We start from the raw sequence: 25,199 nt of genomic DNA, 5'->3' as shown, positions 1-25,199 counted from the left end.
CGATCATTAATGGGGGGGTGAACGACAACTATTGCCTGATCCATAGTTATTTTTTCGCTTCATGACGGGGTTTAGCGTGCCGGATTGATCACGGTTGTTCTGATTGTTCAGCATTTTTTTCATGGAAAACTATTTTATGTGCTCAGCTGGGACAAATTTACGGATACTTTCACATCGCGTGTTTTTTTTTTGGTCCAATGTAACCACAGATGCTTTAGACTGCTCGTGAACTTGTGCATTGAGTCTTGTCCAAAATATTTGTGGCATCAGAGGATCATTTGCCTTTAACAGCATGTCCTTGAAATGCTGACTCCTCTTAAATCCCTATTAACTCCTTAACAATTACAATTTTCTTTTTTTTTCTCATGACACATCAAGCCGGACGTCTAAAAAGGTTGTCACAAAACCCTGACACTGGAGACTCCTTCTACGCAAAACGTTTTATCCTATGACACGATCTCTTTTTTTTAATCCAACATGGTATGTGCAGAACCCATATTAGGTTGAGAGTCACAGTTTATAAGCTACACAGAAAAGTGTAGATTATGTATTTGAATGAGGACATTAATATTAATAAGCCTTCGCCTTGCAGTCAGAGCTGCTGTTCTAGAAAATTCATGAACAACCTTCCGGCCAATCGGAGTCGAGAATTCATGAGCGCTGCCGTGTGACTGCTGAGATCTTTTTGAAAGGTGGATCTAAATTCTGGAAAAAGCTCTGGAACTGATCATGCAGGTGGATTTTAAAGAGAGAGAGAGGGGGGGGTGGGGGGAGAAAAAGAGAGAAAGAGAGAGAGAGAGAGAGTGTGGGGGTGTACATGCTAATTGTAGATGTTGGTGGTAATGATCTCATCAGTCTCGGAGCGTGGCGCACTCCATCCTGTGAGGATCGCTCCCCGCTCCGGTGTCAGCAGGGTTAACTGTCTGGATAATGAAATCTGCAAAGCTCTTAGCTGCCGTTCGCCACTCGGCTCCCGCTAAGCCTCATCACTCTTCTCAGTGGACAAAGCTGCTTTTTTTCGCTCGTCGCCCCACTTCACGTTCCACACTTGTTTAGCAGTCGAGCATTCAGAAAATCGCATTTACACGCCGCTTATCCCTCACATCGCCATAGCACACACTCTTCATCCTACCTCCTTTTTTATTCTTTTCCTTTTCTCGGTCAGGTCTCCAGTCCCTGCAAAAAAAAAAAAGAGAGAAATACATTAAAATACGATGTTAATAATTAATAACGGGACTTTTTTATGAATTTCAAATGCGTCCGAGGTCGGTGCAAAATGGCGGGGTGAAATTCCATCACATCAATCAGGAACCCTATTACATTTAGCGTGCTTGGCTATTTATTTACATTTAAATTAGCTTTACATTACATTACCTTTTTATCTATAAACTTACTGAACGCGTTTAGACCAACTCTCTGCTACTATAAATTTATACTAACATATGTTGTTTTTTTTTATTTATAAAAATGCCAAAATTTCTTTAATAATCAAAGGATTGAAAAGCTGCTTTTATTATAAAGAGAATTGTATTGATATTTCAAACGAGTTCAGCGATTCATGCCTTTTGTATTTTACATATATAATATATTGCACTTTGCACTGTGCATATGAAACTTTCCATATAAAAAAGTGCTTTCCAAGTGCTTTCACAGGCTAAATGTCCCACATCTGAACGTTTAAAGAAGCAGTTTGTAATGTTTAGAGCCCTCTGCTGCCAGCGAGCTGAATTGCAATTCACATGTACAAAATGAAGCGAAAAAGTCTGAAGATTTACGCCGAAACCTGTTCTCGTTACTCGTTTTCTGTATTCAGAGAAAAGAACCAGGTGTGAGCAGCTTTAATCTGCCAGAGATGGCAATTTCAGTGCTGTAAATATTACAGCCAGAGACCTGAAACGGACAAAAACTATCCCATATATACTGTTTTTTACACAACAATGTCATCATATATGATCATCATTTTCAGAATGTACCATTGATATACAGAGTAGGCCACGGAAAACTGTCTCCGTAGGCTATGGCCTTATGAAGAATGCAGGTCTGGGTTGACTAAAATGTTACAGATAATAATTGTATTATCTATGCTGCATGTATCACTTGATGAAGAAACAGTAAAGAGATATTAAATATCATTAAAGGTACACTCGAGGTCATCAGTATAACCCCTATTTACACTGAATAGACCCCTATTTACACTGACTCAGGACTGCAGTTTGCATCTGATCACCATCACTGCACACCTCAACATTGTTTATCTGTAATAAATGGACATTCGGTGCAACCCAGATGAGGATGTGGTTCCCTCTTGAGTCTGGTTCCTCTCAAGGTTTCTTCCTTATGCCGTCTAGGGTAGTTTTTCCTCGTCACAGTCGCTCATCAGGGACAAACTTACACTTATAAAGAACATCTTCATTTTCTATCACCACATTATCTGTGTTAAGCTGCTTTGAGACAATGTTCATTGTTAAACGCGCTAAACAAATAAAAATGAATTGAATTGAATATTCATTACATTGAATAAAACAGCTATTGCGGTAAACTATCTAAAACTAGCTAAATATCAGCAGATGATGTTTCCACCTTTTTGTCTTGAATAAAACCTGTAGCACTATGCTAATATTCAGGTATTCCAGTCCTAATTAATAGATCAGATAACAATTAATTTCTCGTATGCCTCATTTATAATCTGCTTCCTTTGTTAATAGTCATTTTATTGATTGTAATGAAGATCAGCAACATCAGGTGAGTTCACTGAAGGGATTATCAGGGGGTGGCCATATTGGATGAAGCTAGCTAGTGTGTGTTGGGTGACCATGGTGGACTGATGGGTGGGGAACTTTGTGTGTGTGCTAAGAGAGAGAGAAGAGAGATGACAATGTTCTCTACAAGTTTAGCATTTACAGTACAGTAGAGATAGAAACATTATAAAAATGTTAACATCACTGCACCCAACTAAACAATTCTGTACCTGCTCGGCTGATTCGATTTATTGAGAAAACTTTTCGTTTCATTTTTCCTCCTTTACAAAAGTGCATTCAAAGGCACTTCATATTGCAAATGATATTAATAACATATAATTACAGAATAATTATAATTACAGAAATGTCCCCAATGTGGGTCGAATAAAGGTATATCTTATCTTATCTTATATAAAAAATACTAATACATTAATACTTCGGTAATCATCGGCTGCAGAACGCGTCGTTCCTCGCAACGTTTTGACAACCGATAAAAGTTTTGGCACTCGTCACGTGCTCAGAACTCGACTCGTGAGCGCTTCAGTCAAACAGATGCTAGCATGTGTTAGCTCACGAACAGCACCATAGCGGGCTCCTTTTTTGATTTCTGTGCATTTTAAGCCTAAATCATGGGTCCTAAATTGATTCTAATTGTCCTTTATTCATTTTCACTGCATTAAAAAAAAAAAGAATCTCATCAGTTTGAGCACACGTCACAAATTTCGGAATGAATTACCGAGGTATTACTGTATATCAATATATTAAGCTAGACTGATACTAATAAATAAATATATCAACTCTATAGTGGTGGATTTAAAGTTTACTGACTGTTAATGCACAGAACACACAGACGGCACCGTGTAACACTCTTAAAGTCACTTTAACGCAACGTTCTATAGAAACGCCACATTTGTGAGCTGTCGGGCGCTAATCGCTCGCTGAAAATCTGGTTTCGTGTGAACACACTTCATTTGTAAGGTGCTAGAACGGGTTCCAGGGTGGCTCTGGCATCGCCAGGATCGGAATTTGTGATCTCTTGACGATACCGAGAGAAACAATGAAACAGTGGTGACAAGATAATGTACCAATTCTTTTTTTTTTTTTTTCGATTCAAAGTCATGAGATGTAAAAAAAACCCTATTGCTTATTACTGTAGCTTATTTTATGAGATCCTACATTTCATTCCACTTTAGCCAAAATTTAGAGGTGCAGTCTGGAGTAACATATTTATAAGTGAAAAGCCAAAAAATTGCAAGTTTATGCACGTGTTTCCATCCTGCTGCATACAGTTTAGTCAGCTTATCTCAGTTCTAGCACCTTTAACAATAGACACTGTCACCAAGCAGATTTGCAGAAATGCAGATTCATATTTAGATTCCTAATGAGAACTCCTTGAAATGGCAGATATTTTGAGATGAACCGGAGTCAAAGGGAAATATAGACACTGGATTGATGGTAAGAGATACAGTATAAATCCTCTAACACTGTGCACTATGAAGTAGGAAATCCAAGTAGGAATTGTGAACCATAGTTCTGGATTGAGCACAGAGCTGTATTTTGCTAAAATGATCTATAGAAGCAAGGGTGAGATTTGATGATAAACTGTATATCAGAAAGTACATGGTTCATCTAATACACAAGTGTAGAAGCTCCAAGTTGTTTCATGAGAATGTTGACGTTGTTACTGAAGAGCTTCGATTTTATGACCTTTACATTGACCTTTCTTTAGAACCTTTTAAGGTTCTTCAGTCTTATAGACACATACCTCGTCCAACGTTTATCGTTTTTGCGGCAATATTTGAATAGAAGTACAGAGAGATAGAGCCAGAAGAAAACGCACACCGTTACATTTCTGTAATATACAAAATCATTGCATTTTGCAGAAAATAAAAAGTAGGCCCCTTGTGGTTTCGAATGATGTCTTTCTCTTTTGTGTATAACCAAAAAATACTGCATTTTATTTCATTTCCTTTGAAATGAGAAAGAAATTCAAAGTGTGCCCATCTGCGTTTCAATAGACTCTTGGGTTTAATCCCGAGTCTAATACACAATATGGACAACAGTTAATGGTTACCTGTGTGCCTTTAACTTAATAGTCTGCAAAAGAACTACATATGGCTGGAAAACGCAGGTGTCTCGATACATTTGTTAATATAGTTTAAGTTCAAGTTTATTTCTATAGCGCTTTTCACAATGGACATTGTCTCAAAGCGGCTTTACTGAACTTGAGAATGAAAGGGAATTATATGGGTTTATTAGTGTTCATCATGTTCATCGAGGCTGAAATAAAAGCCATTCAACTTTGTATTTATAGAGAATGCCTGCTAGTCTAAGTTTCCATCTATACTCTATTTAGTTCCATTGACCTCCATTCATGTTCATAGAAATACTAAAGACCAGAATCGCAAGCTTTTGCTTTGTTTCAAAGTTCCAGTAAACTCTGACCAGCGAATTCTGTTTCTTGTGACCGACACAAGATCTATACTTCAATATAAAGTGCATGACCTCTTCAGAAAATCAAAGATGAAGGAAGCACTGATTACAGCCGGACTGCGTCCTGATTTAACAACAGCCATAATTTGTTGCCGATAAATTACAGTGCAGCGAAATTCTTTTTATTCTCGTATCGAGGCTTGTTAGAAAACTGGGGTCATAGTGCAGGGTCAGACATGATACAGTGCTCCTGGAGTAGAGAGGGTTAAGAGCCTTGCTCAAGAGCCCAGCAGTGGCAGCTTGGCAGCGCTGGGGCTTGAACCCATGACCTTCTGATCAGTAAGCGAGAGCCTTAACCTTTGAGCAACTACAGCTTTCAAAGGATGGGAAATCGACATGAAAAAGCTGGCTGGATTGCGGTGTCGTAACAGATTGTATATTTTGACATTGGCACTTGATGTTCTATCTGATAGCCGCCCACATTTACAGCAGAAGAAATTTTACACCCTGAAATGTGGTGTTGAAATTGAAATAAGAATTAAAGGGGAAAGTCTTTGTTTACTTTCATATGAGTTTTTTTAACCTTGAAGTCACAATGGAACTTTCTACCTTGTCCCACATTAGCCGAATAAGTAGATCTGTTGATTTTCCCTCATTGTCCACTGCAAGATAAGTCCAAGACCAGGAGTTCAAAAGACATAGACGAGGTCGAGTCTTAAGCGGGTTGAGTTTGAATCTAAATAAAAACCATTATATGCTTATCAAGAGTAATCATTATTTAACTAGTTGGCTTCATCTATGTGAGAGTTTTTATGATGATGATGATGATGATGATGATGACGAAAAAAAAATGCATGCTGTCAAAACCTGTCCAAGTGCAACTGCCAATAAGTTCAAGACAAGTCCAAGTCGATACAAAACAACATGTTGACACGTGTCAGACTTGAGTCTGACAGCCGAGTACATGAAAAAGAAATAAAAAATAAGTAGTCGAAGCCTCATTATTTTGTAAGAACCAAAAATATGGCGAAGGATGGAGAGAGAGAGAGAGAGAGAGAGAGAGAGTGAAGAATAAGAGTGAAGTAAATTACATGAACTATCTGATGAATTATAAGAATTTGAGGCAAGGATGAAGGAAGCCGGGGGAGGGGAATGCAGACAAAGCAAGAAAAAGGCAAAGGGAGACAGAAAAAAATAATAGGGGGATGAGAGAAAGGAGAGGGAAAAGTGGAGTTGAAGAGAGATCCAGAGGCCCCGGGAAGATGACAGAAGCTCCAGTCTCTCAGGGCAAATTTGACAGCTATCAGAAGTAAGGAAGCCCGCAGCGAAAAAGTGTGTGCGCTCGCCGAGGAGACGGAGGGCGCGAGCGGTTCGCCTTGTGATTTCGACCGGCAAACAAACCAGAAGTGGAGGTGAAAGTCGGGAGGGATTTCAGTACTTTTGTCTCACTTCTTCTACCCTTAAAGAAAGCAAATTCTCAACACTGTATCAAGTTAAACCACGAGTGATTAAAAAGAGAGAGAGAGAAAAAAAGAGCAACATTACTCAGGAAAGGTAAAATGTCTAGAGTCAGGACACAATCTTTCTCTGTACTCTCCCACAATACCCTGTCAACATCCTTGTGCCACATAAACAGAAGTAGAAGAAGGAGGAAGAGAGAAAAAAAAGTTGTTTATCAAGTGTAAAATATTCAAATGTAGCCTAGAATGCTAACTTTCCCCACATTTTTGTCCCTCAGAGACCGGACCCCTCCCCCATCCGTCGCCTTTTCTCTCTCATTTCAGAATGGACACATGGGTCTGGCATAACGAAGAGCACGTTTGAAGTATTCCTTTGAGAATTAGGACTGAGGACTAGAATGCACACACACACACACACACACACACACACACACACACACACATATATTCATCCAGCGGTGCCAACTTAATTAAAAGAACACAGGCACACTATGTATTTTTAAGTGCCGTCCCAAAGTTGGGGTGACTGTATTCAGGCTACGAATAAATAAATAGTGCGTCTGCATGAATATTTATATTGTTGGTATAATTAAGAACGTAAGCTAACAGACACTTCTTTTCTTTTTTGCACTTTTTATTAATAAATTAATAAAGCCCCAGCACTGCTCGGAACAGCTCATCATTTTAGAGAACTCCATAGAATTGCGTATATATAGAATTTTTAGATTGTTCGATTTTTTTGTTTGTTTTAAAAGGTAAACAATGAGGCATCAATTCCATCCATTTTAATTAAATTTGGAGTTGCACCTGGATAAACATTTTAAGGTCCCATTCATACAGCAATGCAGGGAATTATGGAGATTTTGGCAACCCTTATCTATAAGTACATTTTAATTGATTATGATTACACTACAGGAAAAGTAACTATCCAACAACTCGAACATATCGTGACATTCTGGGTTGCTAATTAAAAGTTTTAGAGTTCAAGCCCCAGTATTAGAAAGCTGCCACTCTTTGGGGCCCTTGAGCATGGCCCTTGACCCTCAGTGCTCCAGGGGTGCTCTATCATGGAAAGAATTTCATTGTGCTGTGAAGTACATGTGCACTTACATTCAGTTCAGAAATCACAATCACACTTTTACAATTTGTATTTGTAAAACACTTGCAATCAAAGCAGCTTTAGAGGTACATAGATGTACAATACATACATAGATTTACATATATCTTATATGAGCAAGTATGATGAATGATGTATGAGAATGATGCTTGTGAGAGAAAAACTCCCCGAGACAATAGGAAGAAGCAACCTTTTGAGACTAAAGAGGGAACCCATCCTAATTCATTCATTAATTATGGGTTCATTGTTGATGTGAATCACTTGCTCAATGATGGAGGTTTGAGGATGACTTGTTTGTGGCAATCCACAGCAAAACTGTTTGCATAAATCGCAGTCCAAAGCATTCTTAATGCTACATTACAAGTAATACCGTTGTCTGTCCATGTGGAGGCCATGTTACATTTACCTTATTTGGCAGACACCCTAATCCAGAACATTTACATTTATCTCATTCATATAACTGAGCAGCCATGTGGTTAAGGATCTTGCTTAAAGGCCCAGCATTGGCAGCTTGGTGGTCCAATATATAAGCTACCACCTCCCTCTTCAGCAACATTGAGTGGCTTCCAAATGAAATTGAAAATTTTACTTTTAACACTTACTGCTCACATAACATGATCCTAGCAGGAAATCAGAGTACGCATACTGTTTTCATCATATATAATTATTTTTCATATATTTGGACTCCAACATCTTTGTGCCTACATTTATTATTTTGTATGCTCTGTATCTCCAGGTAGTTTAAACAAACCAACATAATAATCAGTTGTGTACAAAATACACAAATGTACATTATTCCTTTACTTAAGTCAAAGTACCAACACCTTACTTTGATATGACTTCAGTAAAAAAATGCTCCTTTTACATTTTCCACCTGATTAAAGCCACAAAAGTACTCGCTTTTGAATATAAGTATTAGAAATAAAAGTACAGATCTATAAAAAAAAATTTAATAATTGATGTTATTCAAAATTACGTTCTTATGCATATCAGACCTTTTCAATAAGATAATAGTTCTATAGTTACAGACACAGTGAGAAAATCCATCAGAAACGTAGGGTAACGCATGTGGTCTCACTACAGCTTTGCATTTAACACAATTATACAGTATACATTTGCTTCAAAGTAGTGAGGAGCATGTTTCTGAAAAGGAGTGGAGTAACAAGAAAGATATTCCATACAAATGTAGTGAAGTAAATCTCTCCCAAATTCAAAATACTCTGATGGAGTTTCTTTATTACTTTCCACCAATGCTAATGAATGAAGTTTCTGTCCTGTGCCAGAAAACAAACAGTTTTTTTTTCAGCGTTGTTAATCTGCACAACAAAAACACACACTGACGTTTAAAGCATAGACTTTTTGACCAAATTTGATTCAGATGACTTTTCCTACATCATTTTGGTGAAATATATTTATGGTGTCAAAGTAGATGAGTCAAAGTACTCTATGTTCTTGAAAGATTTAGAATCATATTCATCATCTTTTGTATGCATTTTATTTGGAAAGGTCTGGAAATGTAGAAAAATAGAAAAATGGCTTGGGGAAAACCAGATAGTCTGTAAATGGATTTTCCTTTGGCAAATAGATAGACGGGGTTAGAGCACAAGAGGGCCGCCATAGTACAGTGCCCACACCCCAATAGTAGAAGCTTGGCGATACCAGGGCTTAAACCCCCAACCTTCTGATCAGTAACCCAGAGCTTCAATCATTGAACTTCCACTTCCCCATGCAATGCAAGTATATGGGCTATAAATACTGTATAAAGGCTGTAAACGTGTATGTATGTATACATACATAACATTGAGAATAGGTGCAAGATGCATATCATGTACATAATTACATTTGGTATAAATAAATTGTGTCGTCAGATTATATAGTTTCCTTCTTAATGTGTCACGATATCCATTCATTATGCTTCAAGTTGATTCTTGGGAACGCTGAGTGCGAGGTGCGAATTCTTTAGATAAGGGTTGATTAATAACACAAAAAAGTGTGGGAGCAATTGAGGAAGTCTTAAAACAAATCTGGGATTGTTTTTTTTTTTTTTCCGGAGGAAAGGACAAGAACCCTGGGTTATTCGGCAGCTGGCACCCAAGATGGTGCCTGGTCTTATGTCTGCTTTTATGCATATTTTTAGCAAACAGCAATTTCACTCGGATTACGCATTACCCTGATGTGCTCCTGAATATCAGAAACACAGTACAGCATGCTTTATTTGCCCTACAGCAGCTTTCCAGTTTTTTTAGCGATGTTCTTGTGCTCAGTGTGATTTTTTTTTTTTTTTGGACACATACCCAAATTGTTAATATTGTGATTTATCACAAACCTCTATCAGCACACACCTGCTATCATGACTGTGAAAAACAGCACCCAGGATGTCCAAGATCCAAACGTTGGTGCTAAAATGCCAGGCTTATTTTAAGCCTCTCTCGTTTGCCGGCTCGTCTGAGTGCCGTGACGTTTGCAGTGGCCCAGATCCACTCCGCTCTCCAGCTTTTGGCATTTGGCATGTTGTATTTTTTTTTGTTTGTTTGCTTGAATGCTGCATTTAAAGTTTCTCACACTATACAGACACAGATACAGGGAATGTGGGTTACACAAAATTGTTTTATTTCATGCAACAGGGATGCAATCAGGACCACATTGCTGCTTCCTAAGTGACTCTAAAAGTAGTTTTCTCGGCAGTGATTTCATTTCGATTAGAATTTGCGACGTCTGAGTTTCATTTTCTGCCTTTTTTTGGCCACCAACATGACTTCAGGACAAAATTTTGTTTTTGAAATGTCTTACTATGAGGTGAAATCACTGAGAGCGAAACATGTATAGTTTTTGGAGCTTTTTGTGGCGCTCTTTTAACAATGAACATTGTCTCAAAGCAGCTTTACAGAGATAAAGTGGTTATTAAAGAATGTATGAGTTTGTTCCTTATAATTGTAAGTTTATCCATAATGAGGGAACCTGAGGTGAATGTGGCAAGGAAAGCTTCCTGAGACTTTATGAGAATGAAACTTTGAGAGGAACCAGACTCAAAACGGAACCCATCCTCATCTGGGTGGCACCGAACGTCCATTCATTACAGTTCCATCATTGTTGAGGTTTACTGTTTAGTAATGGTGAAGCACCAAATTCTTGCACAGAAATACCTCAGTATATTCCTTTCTTCCTTTTTCTTTTCTGCTTGGGGGACAAAAAAGTACTTGTTTAAAATTCTATTTAATTCAGAAAATTGTCAAAAGTTGTCGAACTTTTTTAACATCCCAAAGTGGCTTTTCTGTACAAAGATATAGTGGTTATAAAGCTTAAATTGATAAGTTCTGACCGTAGGAGGCAATTACCAGGGGGACAGGAAATATGGTAACGCAATGTGAAATACTAAATGAAATAAATATTTTTTTTCATCCAAATCCTAAATATATAAATAACTTATCAAGCGAATATCTCAATAATAATCATAATATTTAATTATAATAATTACATTAATTATAATCCTGTTTGAATAGTTTTTTTTTTGTCTGCATTATTTTGCTCCAAGGGTGTATAATTTTTCCTCAGAAATACAGCACCAAATGTTTTCCATCATTTTGCACATTTGAAACGAATATAGTGTCCAGTTGGCATGACCCAGAGCAGAAACACGACCCAAAATTATCGTCCAAGTGGCAAAAAAATGTGTCCCTCGTAATCTCATGCATGCCCTTCAAAGAGAGTTTGCAGTCTGGCGGAGCCAATTAGCGAACCTTTTCGTTATACCAGGCATCTGATATGAAGGTGTTCGAATTTTGGATTACTGTTAATGGGGTCATGGTGTGAATCGGATTTAATTGTGAAGTTGCCACACAAGGCTTTTCATTTGCATTTTCCTTTGCAGAGACACAAATCATGTCATGTGGTACTTCAGTTTTTCATGTTGAAGAATCATAAATCTTAATGCCTTCCTCTTCTTCTGTTTCCTTGTGCAGTGTTTGTCCAGGCCAGTAAGCTCCAGCAGCATATTTTCTCAGCTCACGGTCAGGAAGATAAGATCTACGACTGCACGCAGTGTCCGCAGAAGTTCTTCTTTCAAACTGAGCTCCAGGTGAGTCGCTTTAGGATCACATCACCTGCTATTAAACTTTATTCAACTTGGCAGTTCACAAACGGGTGGACTGGAGAAAGGGCAACACAATGAACATGATGGATACGCCTTCAACAAGATCACTTGATCAAGAAATAAAAATCGCTAGCTTTTCTAATTAGCTTGTTTTGCTTGTGTAAAAAATTTTGTACGAATATAAAATAATTCAACAGTACATTCAATTACTCATTGTAGTCAATCAACTGAGACATTCTTGGCCTGTTTTTTTAATTTTGTTTTTGTTTGTTTGTTTTACAACAAGTCAAATTTTGCTTATTAGCACTGAAAGTTGGTTCATCCAAAATCTTCCTCAAGCCACATTCAGGTCGCTAATATCTATTGCTAAAGTAATTAAGGATCATGTGTGACTTTTAAAAGTAGACCGTAAACCACACTCTACAGACAAATACTGAAATGTTATGTTGCCCCCAAAGTTTGAATCCGGATTTGGGCTAAAACCTTGATCTGGATAATAATAGAAATTTATTTTAATTCGTTAACCCACACATTTCCATTTTTTTTTAATAATAAGAATGCCTACTATACCATAATAACATAAGTTTTGAGGTGTTAGTGTAGGATTTATGGAGACCTGGCCACCATTAATTCCCCTGTACAGTACAATACACTGAGCACAAACTATTTCAAGATTTTATTTTCGATTTTTAAGATTTTATAGTTTTCACGCAAACACAGTTATATACAGAATGCAACTTGGAATGTAAAAAATGGAATTACTGCATTAAAGAAAAAGGAATTTTAGGAAAATAGAAGCATAATATTAAAACTATGAATATAAGCAAATCTAAGGAAATATGAGAAAATATAAGAAAATATGAGAACATGCATTAGATAGTGATAAATTGTTAGTTAAAAAAAGTGCAAATATAAATAATATATAGGAGAATCCTCTATATTTTATATAGTATAATTGCACTACTATGTACTCTCAAACTTTATGCACATTTCTGATCTGTCATATACTCTGTAGTCCTATTTAATACTCGTACTGTTTATATTGTCTCACATTGTTTTGTCTCATATCGGCTGTTTTGTTTTGTCTTGTCTTGTCTGTTTTGTCTTGTATAGTCTAAGCTAAATGTATAGTGTCATTTATGTCAGTACTTTTGAGAGTCACTAACAGCTGGAACCAAATTCCTTGTGTGCCAATGAACCTGATTCTGATTCCGAATCCAAAATGGCTCCGCTGCCATTGTCGCTCCTCTCAGAACTATTTCGGACAAAGAGAACACTAAAAATGTGATCGTTTGCTTATGTAGATTGTTTTCTTGGGAAATAGATGGGTGTTTTGTGTGTATTTGCACATTACTTACAGTGTAAAGTCTGTGGTATTGATTTCGAGCTATAGGTCTAAATTGCATAATTCATATTTCTTTATTTTCATCATGTTTGTTTTGATTCTGACAGCAGTGCTTTAGCTCTGCTGTAGGCTAGAAAAAGAAATAAGCATGATCATTATGTGCAAACTCACCATAAGTCCATAAAGCGATAAAATAAAGCAAACCTGACATACTGACATGGCCTACAGTCATGAGGATGGTAAAATAAAGAAGCCCAGGTTTGTAGCTAATCCTGTTTTTCGTTCTCCATTTTCCACAAGACAAACGTTACGATTAGCTGTAAACAACCGTTGTTGAACCCGAGGGATGTTTCTCAATACTTTTTTTTTTCCCCTCCTCGTTTTGTTTTTCCGATGTTCGGAACGGCATGGATCCGCGTCTCCCCTTGGTGGAGTTTCACGCATGCTTTAGTTGTTTTACAGGCTTTTTGTCGAGACAAGAGCAGACATGAAAGACCTCTGGATCTTTGTTCTGGATCAGGGAAGGTTATGAAAGAAGCAGCACATTGCGCTCGGGGAAATCCTGTTATTATATTTCACCTGAAAATTGTTCCCAGATTGTGCCCCATGGGTAGATGCATCACACGCACACACATGCACACACACACACACACACACACACACACACACACACACATCAAATTTTGTATATAATCTACAAAATCTGTTTATATTTGCCATTCAATAATATATAACATAATTGGTATAAAGCTAACAATAGAGCCTCAATACTACATATTTTATATGTATAAAAAAAAAATTACATATTTAGGCGGCACCGTGTTTCCCAAACGACACAGCAAGTGGCAAACATATAGACCCGTGAAATTGCATTTATAATAATAATAATAATAATAATAATAATAATAATAATAATAATAAATTAATGTAAAATATGACTGCAATAGCCTAAAACTAAATATAAATTTAAATAAAATAACACAATAATGCAGTTAATAGATGGTTGAATCAAAAAAGTTATAATTATTATTATTGTTATTATTATTATTATTATTATTATTATTATTATTATTATTACTACTACTACTATTGGTCTCTGTTTATTTGTGGAGGTTTTTTGCATTTGCATTTTTTATAATATGGTGTCCTGTAGAATTGCATTTATAATAATAATTGCAATTATTATTATTATTTTGATAGAAGGGAATCTGCAAGAGTTTATAGGACTGTGGTGAGACCTTCGATGTTGTATGGTTTGGAGTAAAAGACAGAAGATGGAGCTGGAGGTAGCAGAGCTGAAGATGGGAGTGACGTTTTTGTTGGGAGTGATGACAATGGACAGGATTAGAAACGAGTTTATTAGGAGAGGAGGGACATGGGGTATATCAGTAGGAGAATGCTGAGGATGGAGCCACCAGGAAGGAGGAAAAGAGGAAGACCAAAGAGGAGGTTCATGGATGTGGTGAGGGAAGACATGCAGGTAGTTGGTTTGAAAGAGGCAGATGTAGAGGACAGGGGGTATGGAGACGGATGATCCGCTGTGGCGACCCCAATGGGAGCAGCCGAAAGAAGAAGATTATTATTATTATTATTATTATTATTATTATTATTATTATTATGTGTATCATTATTTGTGGATTTTTTTTTTTTTTTTTTGCAATTTTTGTAATATTTTTTTTTAAATAAATAATTGCTTCCATCAGCCAGTCAGCATAATCTAGAAACCTATTTCTCTGTTATAACTGTGCTGAGTCACGTGACATTTGTGACTCAGGTTGTTAAAACTGAGCAAACTCCAAGGAAAAAACTATAGGAGTTAACTCGAATACCTCTGCAGCTATAATAATACATCTTCGAGACATGTGACAGTGCAATCACAACCTGTGTGTTCTTTTTTAGCAAGAATTGGAGTTGAGTTTTTCTGGCTTTTTTATTTGTTTAAAAAACGTCAACTTTTTAAACCTGCACTTTTACTGTTTTACTGCACAGGCCGATGTTGTTATGTTGCGGTTACAGTCTGCTTTCTGCTACAGTCTGCAGTCTGAACCTTTTTAAAGCATCAGACATCACTTTCTCGTCCTGTCAGACGCACCACGCACATGTCAGTATCTCCATCTGAATCGTACATCAGTCTGTCGGAGGCTGGCGATCCAAAATACTCTCTTCTTCCACCGTCTTTCCCGGCAACATCTCCTTATCATTGCTTTCTCCGGCCAGTGAGGTCAAGGGTCAGGCTCCAGCTGAGCTCAAGACATAAGGAGGAATAGAGAAGGATGGAGAGAGAGTGCTGGGGGGAATGATATTTTATTCATTTGCAGGGGAGCTCATTGCAGGAGACGATGAGCTGTGACAGGTAGCTCCCTGCCAGGAGCCGGCCAATTTCCACTGGCCTGTCTAGGAGCATGATCGGAAAGCCGAGGCCTAATCAGGCCTCCCAGGAACACACACACACTCACACACACCGTGATTGACTGACTCTCGGGTCTGAGTGAGATCCGGCAGGGGAGATGGTGGTCTCTGACTGGCTGGAACCCCTCGCTCATCTGCTCCACTTCAAACCGCACTCTGCTACTTTAATGGCCCAAAATGTTGTTATTCTGCAAAGAATGGAGGTGCAGTTGATATTGTGTGTGTGTGTGTGTGTGTGTGTGTGTGTGTGTGTGTGTTATTATCCATGTTAACCAAATAAAACTTGTGGCCTTGCACAGCACCAGTCCTCCATCTACACTTCCTTCTCCATTTTTCTTTTACTACAGCGTTAGTTGTTCTTGGTTGTTTCACTGAGAATATCTCCAGCGTAACAATTTTGCCTTCTCTCTTTTCTCCGCAGCAGAGCTTTTTCTTCTACACTTCTTTCGCTGTCTCGTTCTCTTTCGCAAACGAATATATATATTAATATATCACATTTGAGCAGTGCATTCCAAATTTAGCCACTTACATACACCAATACAGCCATCTATTAGATTATGCATTGGAAGGCGTACACACATTATGATGGTCTTTTTTTTTTTTTTACATTTATTGTAAAATAATAAACCTCAGATTGGCTGTTGTGTAACTTTGCATAACTTTTAATAAAATAAACCCATATAATAGATCTTTCTTTACATTAGTAAGAAAAAATGGCAGTCAAAGATTTATATCACTAGATTTAACACTGGGTTTACTTATTGTTATTGTTTCACCCTACATTCCACCACTAGTTGGTATTTACCTGGGAGGTGGAAGCTTAGTGGTTAAGGCGTTGGCATTTGGATCTGAAGGTCATGGGTTCAAATTCTAGCAACACAAAAATGACCCTCTGGGGCCCCCAGAGCAAAGCTTTTGCCCACAATAACTGCTCAGTTGTATAAATAAGATAAATGGGATTTGCTCTGCATCTGCTAATTTACAAATTTGCCAAGAGTGCTGATTCGAATATTTATTTACTGTACATACCTGCTTTTATAACTTATTCTTACTTCAGTGTATGCTCCTATACCTCATTATCATTTAAAAGATATCTATCAGTAATTATTTGATGTTATCAGTTATTATAGAGTTTGAGTCAGTTTAATATTGTCCTACAGCTTTCCAACACATGCAAGCCCATAAAAAAGTCATATAAAGGCCTGGCAGCGGAGATGGCAGTATGTGGCGACAATATTTGCAAGTGGACACATACCCTTATCTTAACAGCCCATTCCCTCTGCTGTAACACACTTCATATTTGTGATTTGTAGCACTCATATAATACTGACGTGAGGGAAATAACTCGGTCCTGCCGCTTCTGCTCTAAAAACATGCCCACTTTCTCCATGTCTCGAATTCGATCTATTTTTTTTACTCCTATCATCCACAAACTGGCACTGAGAGTAGGCCAGGAGGCATAATCGAACATCTAACGAGTGACGTTACTTTGCATCTTCTCGCCTTCTGTTTTTAAACACTCCGCATAATATGCTGACTTCACGCCTCATTAGGGATTCCACTTGTTGCAGCGAGGGGAACGACCGCTTGAAGAAATGAACAAGAGAAAAAGACTTGTTGGCTTTTTCGAGTAGAAGCAACTCCGCCTTAATTACAGTATATATATAGTAACAGTATATATATATATATATTGTGTAACGATACACAAAACACACGGTTCGATACGTACCTCAGTTTTTAAATCACGGTTCGGTTTAATTTCTGTACAGTTTTGGGAAAAGAAATGCAAAACATAAAATTGCTTGTTTTTTCATTAACACAGTTTATTATGAATAACTTTTGTGTACATCAGCAATTTTAAAAACAATTTTAAATAAAATGCCTGCTTGGTTAAATGATATCAAAAATAATATTTTATAATATTTTATAGAAATAAATCTAATATAATCTAATTAATGCAATACACTTTATGATATTAATTGGATTGAGTAATCAATTAGATTGGCACATATTTGATCGATTAATTAAAATAAAAATAATATATAGTGTGTGTGTGTGTGTGTGTGTGTGTGTGTGTGTGTGTGTGTGTGTTTTACATTTTCTAAAGATATGATCTACTTAACTGTTCTTATTTCCGTATACTTTAACAAAAGTCTTCATTCCCTCCGTCCTTCATTCATTCACTTGCTTGATATGTGGAATTGTCAGGATTTTCTACTTCTTAGAAAAATGATTGAAGCGGGACATAAAACAATAAAGAAACCATAGTGCAAGCGTTAACCACTAACCAGAAAATTTCAGTGCAAATACGTGTACCGTTACACACCTAATTTAGTTTTTTTATTTATTTATTTAATTTTACCATAAATTCTGTAATATTACTTTATTTAATTTATATTATTTTTAATTACATTTTTGTCCTTTTTTATTCGTTATTTGTCACAAACCAGTCGTTAACAAAAAATTGATATCTCCCTACTGTATTATGTATGTTTGTGTATGTGTCTGTAATAAACACATAAACATGTCCACTTTAAATTGAATTAATCTCATTGCGCATTAGTGGTGTATTTTCAGGCGTATTAGCTGCTTATTAGGAACTGCAGCATTGCAAATTTTTTGTCATCCAGTCTGATGTAATGACAGTAAACTATGTTTAACAAATAAAAATGTTTAGACGAGCAGGTTTTCAATAGAGGAGGGGTTTCGGTGTATCACCAGAGTGATGTTCCACTTACGCAGGTAGATTAGAATCAGGCTGAAGAGTTTTACAAACTCCACTCCTGCGAGGATCCTCCGTGTTTGCTTGTGTAACGCGTGTGTGTGTGTCATCCACGAAGACTCTTGTCTTTGTTCCCTTGTCTTGCTGAGTCTGATGTCTGTATGCAAACACTTTGTCTAGAGGGAGACGTGACAAAAACTCCCTGAAGCCTTCGAGCTCTCTCTCTTGTTCTCTCCTTTTCACTTCCATCTCGTCCTGCACGCTTGGGGAAGTTCAATCCAAACAAACAGCGCCGCTGCACCCTCAGCCTGAGAATTCTCTCACCTTTTTTGATCTCTGACACTTTCTGTCGACTTCTTTCCCTAAACTTTCTTAAGGGAGCCGGCAAATTAACAGCGCGTATTTCGAGTGCCTGCAGGCGTCCCTGATTTTCACAAAGCTCAGGATCTGGAGCGCGCTTGCAATCGTAATTTGGGAAGAACATTCCGTGTTAGTAATCAGAATTACCCTCGGAGTGCTTTCTGATTTTTATACGAAAATAATTGCGGTAATTCTTGCGGTCCGTCAGAGTCGTTTCTCAATTTGATTTAAATCAGTGTAGCCTTATTGGAAAGACTGCATTATGCTCAGATGTTGCTAAAGCATTTAAATCAGTTGATTAATCAATCAAATAAGAACATTTAAAGCCCCAGGGAAGCTCAATGTGTGGTCGCTTGTTGATTAGGTTCATTTTGGTGTTTTGTGCACACAAAATAAATTAATCCGAGCATAAATCATTTGTTGCCCTTCTTCATGTCTACCATGAACTTTATCAGAACGTTTCTGTGGCTTAGAAACGACCAGTTTGGACCTTTTGGTTATTTTTTTTTTTTTTATGTACTTCACTTTGGCACAGAAAACAAGTCTAACCCAAACAAATTTGTGGAAATGTTTTTATTTTGACTGTTTTTTAAATTCGTCACACGATTCTAATTCTAATTTCTAATGAGATACTGGCTGTCAAAACGTCTGCGATTTTGACATAGAGATCACGTCATGATCACAACATAGAAAAGCGCTGATCCGCTCCATACAGACAACAAAATAACATAATAAAATGACATTAATGAAACAAATTCAAGTGAATGGAATCAGAAATGGAATCAATGAGTGATCTTAAAGTGCATTTTTTTTCTAACTCTGAACTTTGAAATGTTAGAACTTTACTCATGTCTGAGGTTGGAGTACAGGAACATTAGTATTTTTAAGAATTAGTATTTTAGTATTTTTTTTGGCTCAAGCCAAACTTTCTTCAAAGTGAGATTTAGGGAATTAGGATATTGTACAATCTATTAGCTTTACTGGTTTTGTTTTTACAGTTCAAACATGGTGATGTCACAGTATTTGTAGCTCATGCAGTTTTTTTGCGTAACCCAGAAAATCATTGGCACTTGTTTATATATTACTCGCTGTTTGCTGCACAGTTTCGTCTTTCATGGTTTCATGTTTTCGATGTTCATGATTGTTAAGGCTCTTTGATGTATATTGTCCACGTTTCTAGTTATTGTCTGATTTGTTTTCAATTGCATTTTCATTAATATGATTGGGTGCTTGTTTAAATAATTAATTATTTATTTCTATTTATTCGAAAGATCTACATTCGCATCCACTTCCGCTATATCAGACCAACATTGCAGTGGAACCGGTTTCGTCTCATCATGTCTAGTTGGGACGACCTGCCTTTTTTGTTCTCATGATGTCGTTCCTATTAAAATAGATATCGGGAAAGAGCCGGAGTAAACAAGATATAAAAGAAAACGAAGAAATGACTGTAGATACCTGATGTCTTTAAAACTGTCAGTTAAATGAACATGTGATTGAAGATCATCTAAGACAGAAATACAAAACGCATCTCCAAACAAAACAACTGGTTCAGAAAAAGAGAATTATTCAGTTTATGGGAATAATAACATGATGTAAACATGGAACAATAGACATGTTTTTTTAAGTGAAGAAATGGAATAATCAGGGGACCCCATATATATATATATATAAGAAATGAAAGGGGGTGGGCCTAAGCAGGAAGCCTAGTGATGGTACAAATGAAAAGGGAAACCCATATAGAAACATCAGGTAAACATTTTGTGAAAAGATATTTTGCAGACCTGAGCAGCGCTCATACGCGGATTGATTTCGATTAAAATTTTGGAAGAACTTGCCTAGTCACCGGTGAGGGTGTTACATTTCAAATAAATAAAACCAGAAGTTGACTCATGATCAAAGTTTTTTTTTTTTTTTAGTTGTTCGATTTTTGTCTGCGAAAATCACATGGCGTTCGCAGGCTTTGGTTTAGCGAAAGCTTCATTAGTAGTTTCGGAAAGTTCTTGGGAGTTTTCTCTCTCTCTTTCTCTCTCTCTTTTTTTTCAAATAATGTTGCAGTAAAAGTAGCTAATGCACATTCTTTTACAGCGGGAGCGTGTTGTGTTGTGGCGGGAATGCGAGTGTGTTTCGGAGCCCTGCGGACTTCATCTCCCTTCCAGTGACAGGCAGAGATCCTCCCTGCCTCTGTCTAATTAGAGGATGTAGCCCAGGGCTCACGGCCCGGGAAGACCACCCTCCCTCCTACCATCACTCCCTCCTACCATCACTCCCTAAAGAAAGCATTTAATTGGGCTCTTAAGTCCTAGCCTTCATTTTTTTTTCTTTTAGAGTTTGTATATATGAGAATGTGTGTGAGAGAGAGACCGTGTGTATGTGTGGGGGTGAAAGACATGTGCATTGACATCACCTTAGGATTTCTGAAAGTCCTCTGTTTTATTTTTGTACCACGAAGCTTTGCGATATCAACGCCCGCCGTTTTCGCTTTGACCGGCAAAGCTCGTAATCCGGCTCGTAATGACGTCTGTAGTTTTACACAAAAGCATGGCGTCTCCGTCGATTTCTCTCTCGTCTTACCTCAGGGTGCGATAACATCAGGCGTCTTCATCCACAAGTCTTCTTCATGCAGTCCGTCTCTGGGTTTTGCCTTCCTCCATCATTCTTCAGTATCTAAAATAAAAAGCACACGTTTTGATGTCAGCACTGAACTTATTTTTTTTTTCAAAGACTTTTTTTTTTATTTAATTCAATTAAAATTCCTTTTCCTGTTTTTAATCTCAATAGCATTACATCCCAATGAGTCCTGATCGTTCATGCATGTGTCATTTTCCTGGAGTGCGTGCTGCGTTTTTTGATCGTCAGGCCAAAGCTCCGGCTTTTTTTGTGTCCCTCGATGTGGTATATTCTTTCATTATGTGTAGTCTTTTTTTTATTTAACATGCACTGGATCCTGATCAAGCCAGCAATATGAGAATTTTAGGTTGCCTTTTCTGTGATGGTGTCTTTCTCCTGATCCTTTCTGCTTCTTCTTGTGCCTCTCTCTCTCTCTCTCTCTCTCTCTCTGTGTCTGTCTCTATACCTCCCCTATCTTTCTCCCTTAATGAGGCCCCATAATAACACAGCAGTTGTGCAGTTGTTTTGCTTCCTCTGTCAAACAGCGGGACGGCTGCACTGCGAGTTTGCTGGAGCGTTCGCTTGCACTCCTTCGACAGGGTAATGAGTGTCATTTGGAGCAACAAAGCTGTTAAACGATGGCTGTTTGCCGCTGCAGTCATACTTCAAACCTTTCCCGGTGTCTTCGCGCAGACGTCTCGGCGCTCCGGCGTGTGCGTACGGTAGCTCCCTCTGTAGGATACTACGCTAAACTGTTCACAGGAGCACGAGGGAGATGTTATGTGAATATAACGCTTCAGAGTCGGGTATAAGGATAGATACAGAGTAAGGATGTACATGTTTATTTTTATTTTTAATTTTTTTTCAAACAACAAAATCGGAGGAAAAAAATGTATTATATTTATTTTTGTATTTTTATCAAGCTTTTTATTTATTCATTCATTTGAAATACTGTATTTACTACTTTAGTGGTTGTACTTTAATTAATTTAATTTAACTCATGATTTGACATGAAAAAAAAAACACAACATACAGCCATTATTGTCTAAATAACTGGCAATAAAAGTGAGTACACCCTCAGTGATAACAGCTGTATGTCGTGCAAATCCACGCGTCCTATTCATCATGTTCATGTTGTTTTTGTCTACCTCTCAGGACCATACAAATTTGTGTATCTTGTATTAGAGCAGTTAAAATGTGGCACTTTGAGTACAGTTCTCTCATACTGACCACTGGACGTTCAACATGGACCTCATGGTAAAGACTCTCTGAGGATTTGGGAATTAGAATTGTTGCTCTCCACAAAGAGGCCGAGGCTATAAGAAGATCAGTAACACCCTGAAACTGAGTTACAGTACAGTGGCTAAAGCGGTTTCACTCAGAACAGACCTCGCAAGGGTCCATCAAAAAAGTCGAATTCTTGTGCTGTGCGTCAGGTGCTGCAGCATTGCTTTAGAGGTTGCAGAAGTGGAGAGTCCACTTGTCAGTGCTCAGACCGTACACCGCTCACTGCAACAAGTCGGTTTGCATGGTCGTCGTCCCAGAAGGACCCTCTTTTGAAGCCGGTCCTACGAAAGCCAGCAAACAGTTTAATGAAGACGACCTGTCCAAAAGCATGAATTACTGGAACTATTTCCTGTGGTCTGATGAGACTAAGATAAACTTGTTTGGCTCAGATGGTGTCCAGCATTTGTGGTGACACCCTGGTGAGGAGTACCAAAAAAATTGTGTCTTGCCTACAGTCAAGCATGGTGGTGGTAGTATCATTGTCTGGGGCTGCATGAGTGCTACTGGTATTGGAGAGCTGCACTTCATTGAGGGAATCATGGATTCCAACATGTACTGAGACATTCTGAAGCAGAACATGATGCTGCTACATTCAGAAACTGGGCCGAACGGCAGTTTTCCAACATAATAACGACCCCAAACACACCACCAAGATGACAACTGCCATGCTGAGGAAGTGAAAGGTGAAGGTGATAGAGTGGCCAAGTATGTCTCCAGACCTGAACCCTATTGAGCACCTGTGGGGCATCCTTAACCCGAAAGGTGGAGAAGTGCCATGTGTCTAACATTTTGGAGATATATATATTTTTCTCCAAAATGGAGAAACCATGTGTGAAAATCTAGACATCTAGAATACTGTAGCTTGTAAAACCACCTTTACCAGGAATTACATGAAGCGATTGTGTTCTGTACAGCTTTATCAGTTTCTCTCATCTTTGTGGAAGAATCTTGCTTTATTTCTTTTTACAAAGTTCATTTAGATCATTGAGGTTTGCAGGCTTATGCACAGCTTTCTTAAGGTCCTGCTGCAGTACTTCGTTAAGGTTGAAGTCCGGACTATGACTGGGCCACCTTAAATTTGTTCTTTTTCAGCCATTCTGTTGTAGATTTTCTGCTGTGCTGGGGATCATTACCTTGTTGCATGACTCAGTTTTGGCCAAGTTTTAGCTGATGGACAGATGGCCTCACATTTGAGTCTAGAATATTTTACTGTGAAGAGGAGTTCATGGTCGACTCAAGACTGCAAGTTCCTCAGGTCCTGTGGCTGCAAAACAAGTTCAAATCATCACCCCTGCACCACCGTACTTGACAGTGATATGAGGCGTTTTTGCTGATATGCTGTGTTTGGTTTTTGCCAAACAAGGCACTGTGCCTTATGGCCAGACACCTACACATCCGACTCATTTATCCAAAGGACATTGTTCCAAAAATCGTGTGGTTTATTTAGATGCAACTTTGCAAACTAAACCATGCTGCCATGTTATTTTCTAGAAAGAAGAGCTTTTCTTATGGTAACTCTTCCAAACAAACCGTACTTGTTTAGTCCAGTGAAGATGCTCAATTACAGGTAGTTGGTGCCAATAATGCACTGGATGGTTTTCATCACACTTAGCAGAGCTTTTCTTTTACACACTATGGGGCTGCCATTCCACAATATGGTACAGTTAGTCAGGATGCTCTCAATGATGCGGAAGTAAAAGCTAATTAAAATCTCAGGGAAGCGATAAACATTCTTAGACTTCTCATGAAGTACAGACCCTGTTGTGCCTTCCTATAGAATAAAATAATTAATAATAATAATAATAATATAGAATATAAAATAGCCCACAGTAATTCACCAGATGTTAGTATATTTATCATAATTCCAAAAGTAATCTTGCTAACATAGCAAGCAAATCCAAATGTACAGTCATGCTAGCTAGCAGAATTGTCATAGCTAGCATCATTTTCACAACTAGCCTCGTGCCATGTCTAACATATACTGTAATGGATTTTGAAGTAAGCTATAATTATAGTTTTATTTGCCTTTTTAATTTATTTATCTCTTATCAGAAGCCATATAACCTGATTCTTTGTAGTGTATAGGACTGTATAGAATGTGATATATGGAATACAATCAGGCAAGATGTGATGTTGATCCAGATGTTTACGATGATGCCTTTTGGATGTTACACATCTGTACCTTGAATATGACTGGTTTTATGGCACTGTGTTTATACACAGTTTATTTCAATTATTGTAAATGACGGTCATGTTTAAATGACTCACGCTGACCCATCTGTGAAAAATCATTTATTGATAAAACGTTGAAGTAAAGGCAGCTCATGGTTCAGACATTCTCTTGCCGGCAAAGTCTCTCTCTCGCTCTCTCTCTTTTTCTCTCTCTTACTAAATTCACAAGATAATTGGTTTCTAAGGAGATTGAGACAGCCACGGTCAAAGGACGAGGTCAAATCTACATTTGGCCCGAGATGTGTTTTTGATTGTAGAAATTGCCCACTTCGAGCTGTTTACATAGATTTATTCATATATTTCTGGTTTTACTGAAACCAAAAGCTGCCATGAGAAAAATATGGACTGTGTCCAGCGTGGAGATCAGCTAGCTCAGTTGATTACCACAGTGGAGGC

General features: G+C 37.8%; 1 protein-coding gene across 1 annotated transcript in view; it reads left to right on the top strand.

The window, feature by feature from the left end:
- The window catches only part of LOC124387331 (zinc finger protein 521), a 152,796-nt gene that overhangs the window by 114,622 nt on the left and 12,975 nt on the right, over positions 1-25,199 (top strand). The window contains 1 exon segment of the mRNA XM_046851613.1: positions 11,708-11,823. Coding sequence (XP_046707569.1) covers positions 11,708-11,823 — 116 coding nt within the window.

The sequence above is a fragment of the Silurus meridionalis genome, chromosome 6 (genome assembly GCF_014805685.1).
Source record: "Silurus meridionalis isolate SWU-2019-XX chromosome 6, ASM1480568v1, whole genome shotgun sequence".
In the NCBI taxonomy this organism is placed as follows: Eukaryota; Metazoa; Chordata; class Actinopteri; order Siluriformes; family Siluridae; genus Silurus; species Silurus meridionalis.
The sequence above is the reverse complement of the archived record's forward strand: the minus strand, read 5'-3'. Positions and strand labels throughout refer to the sequence as shown.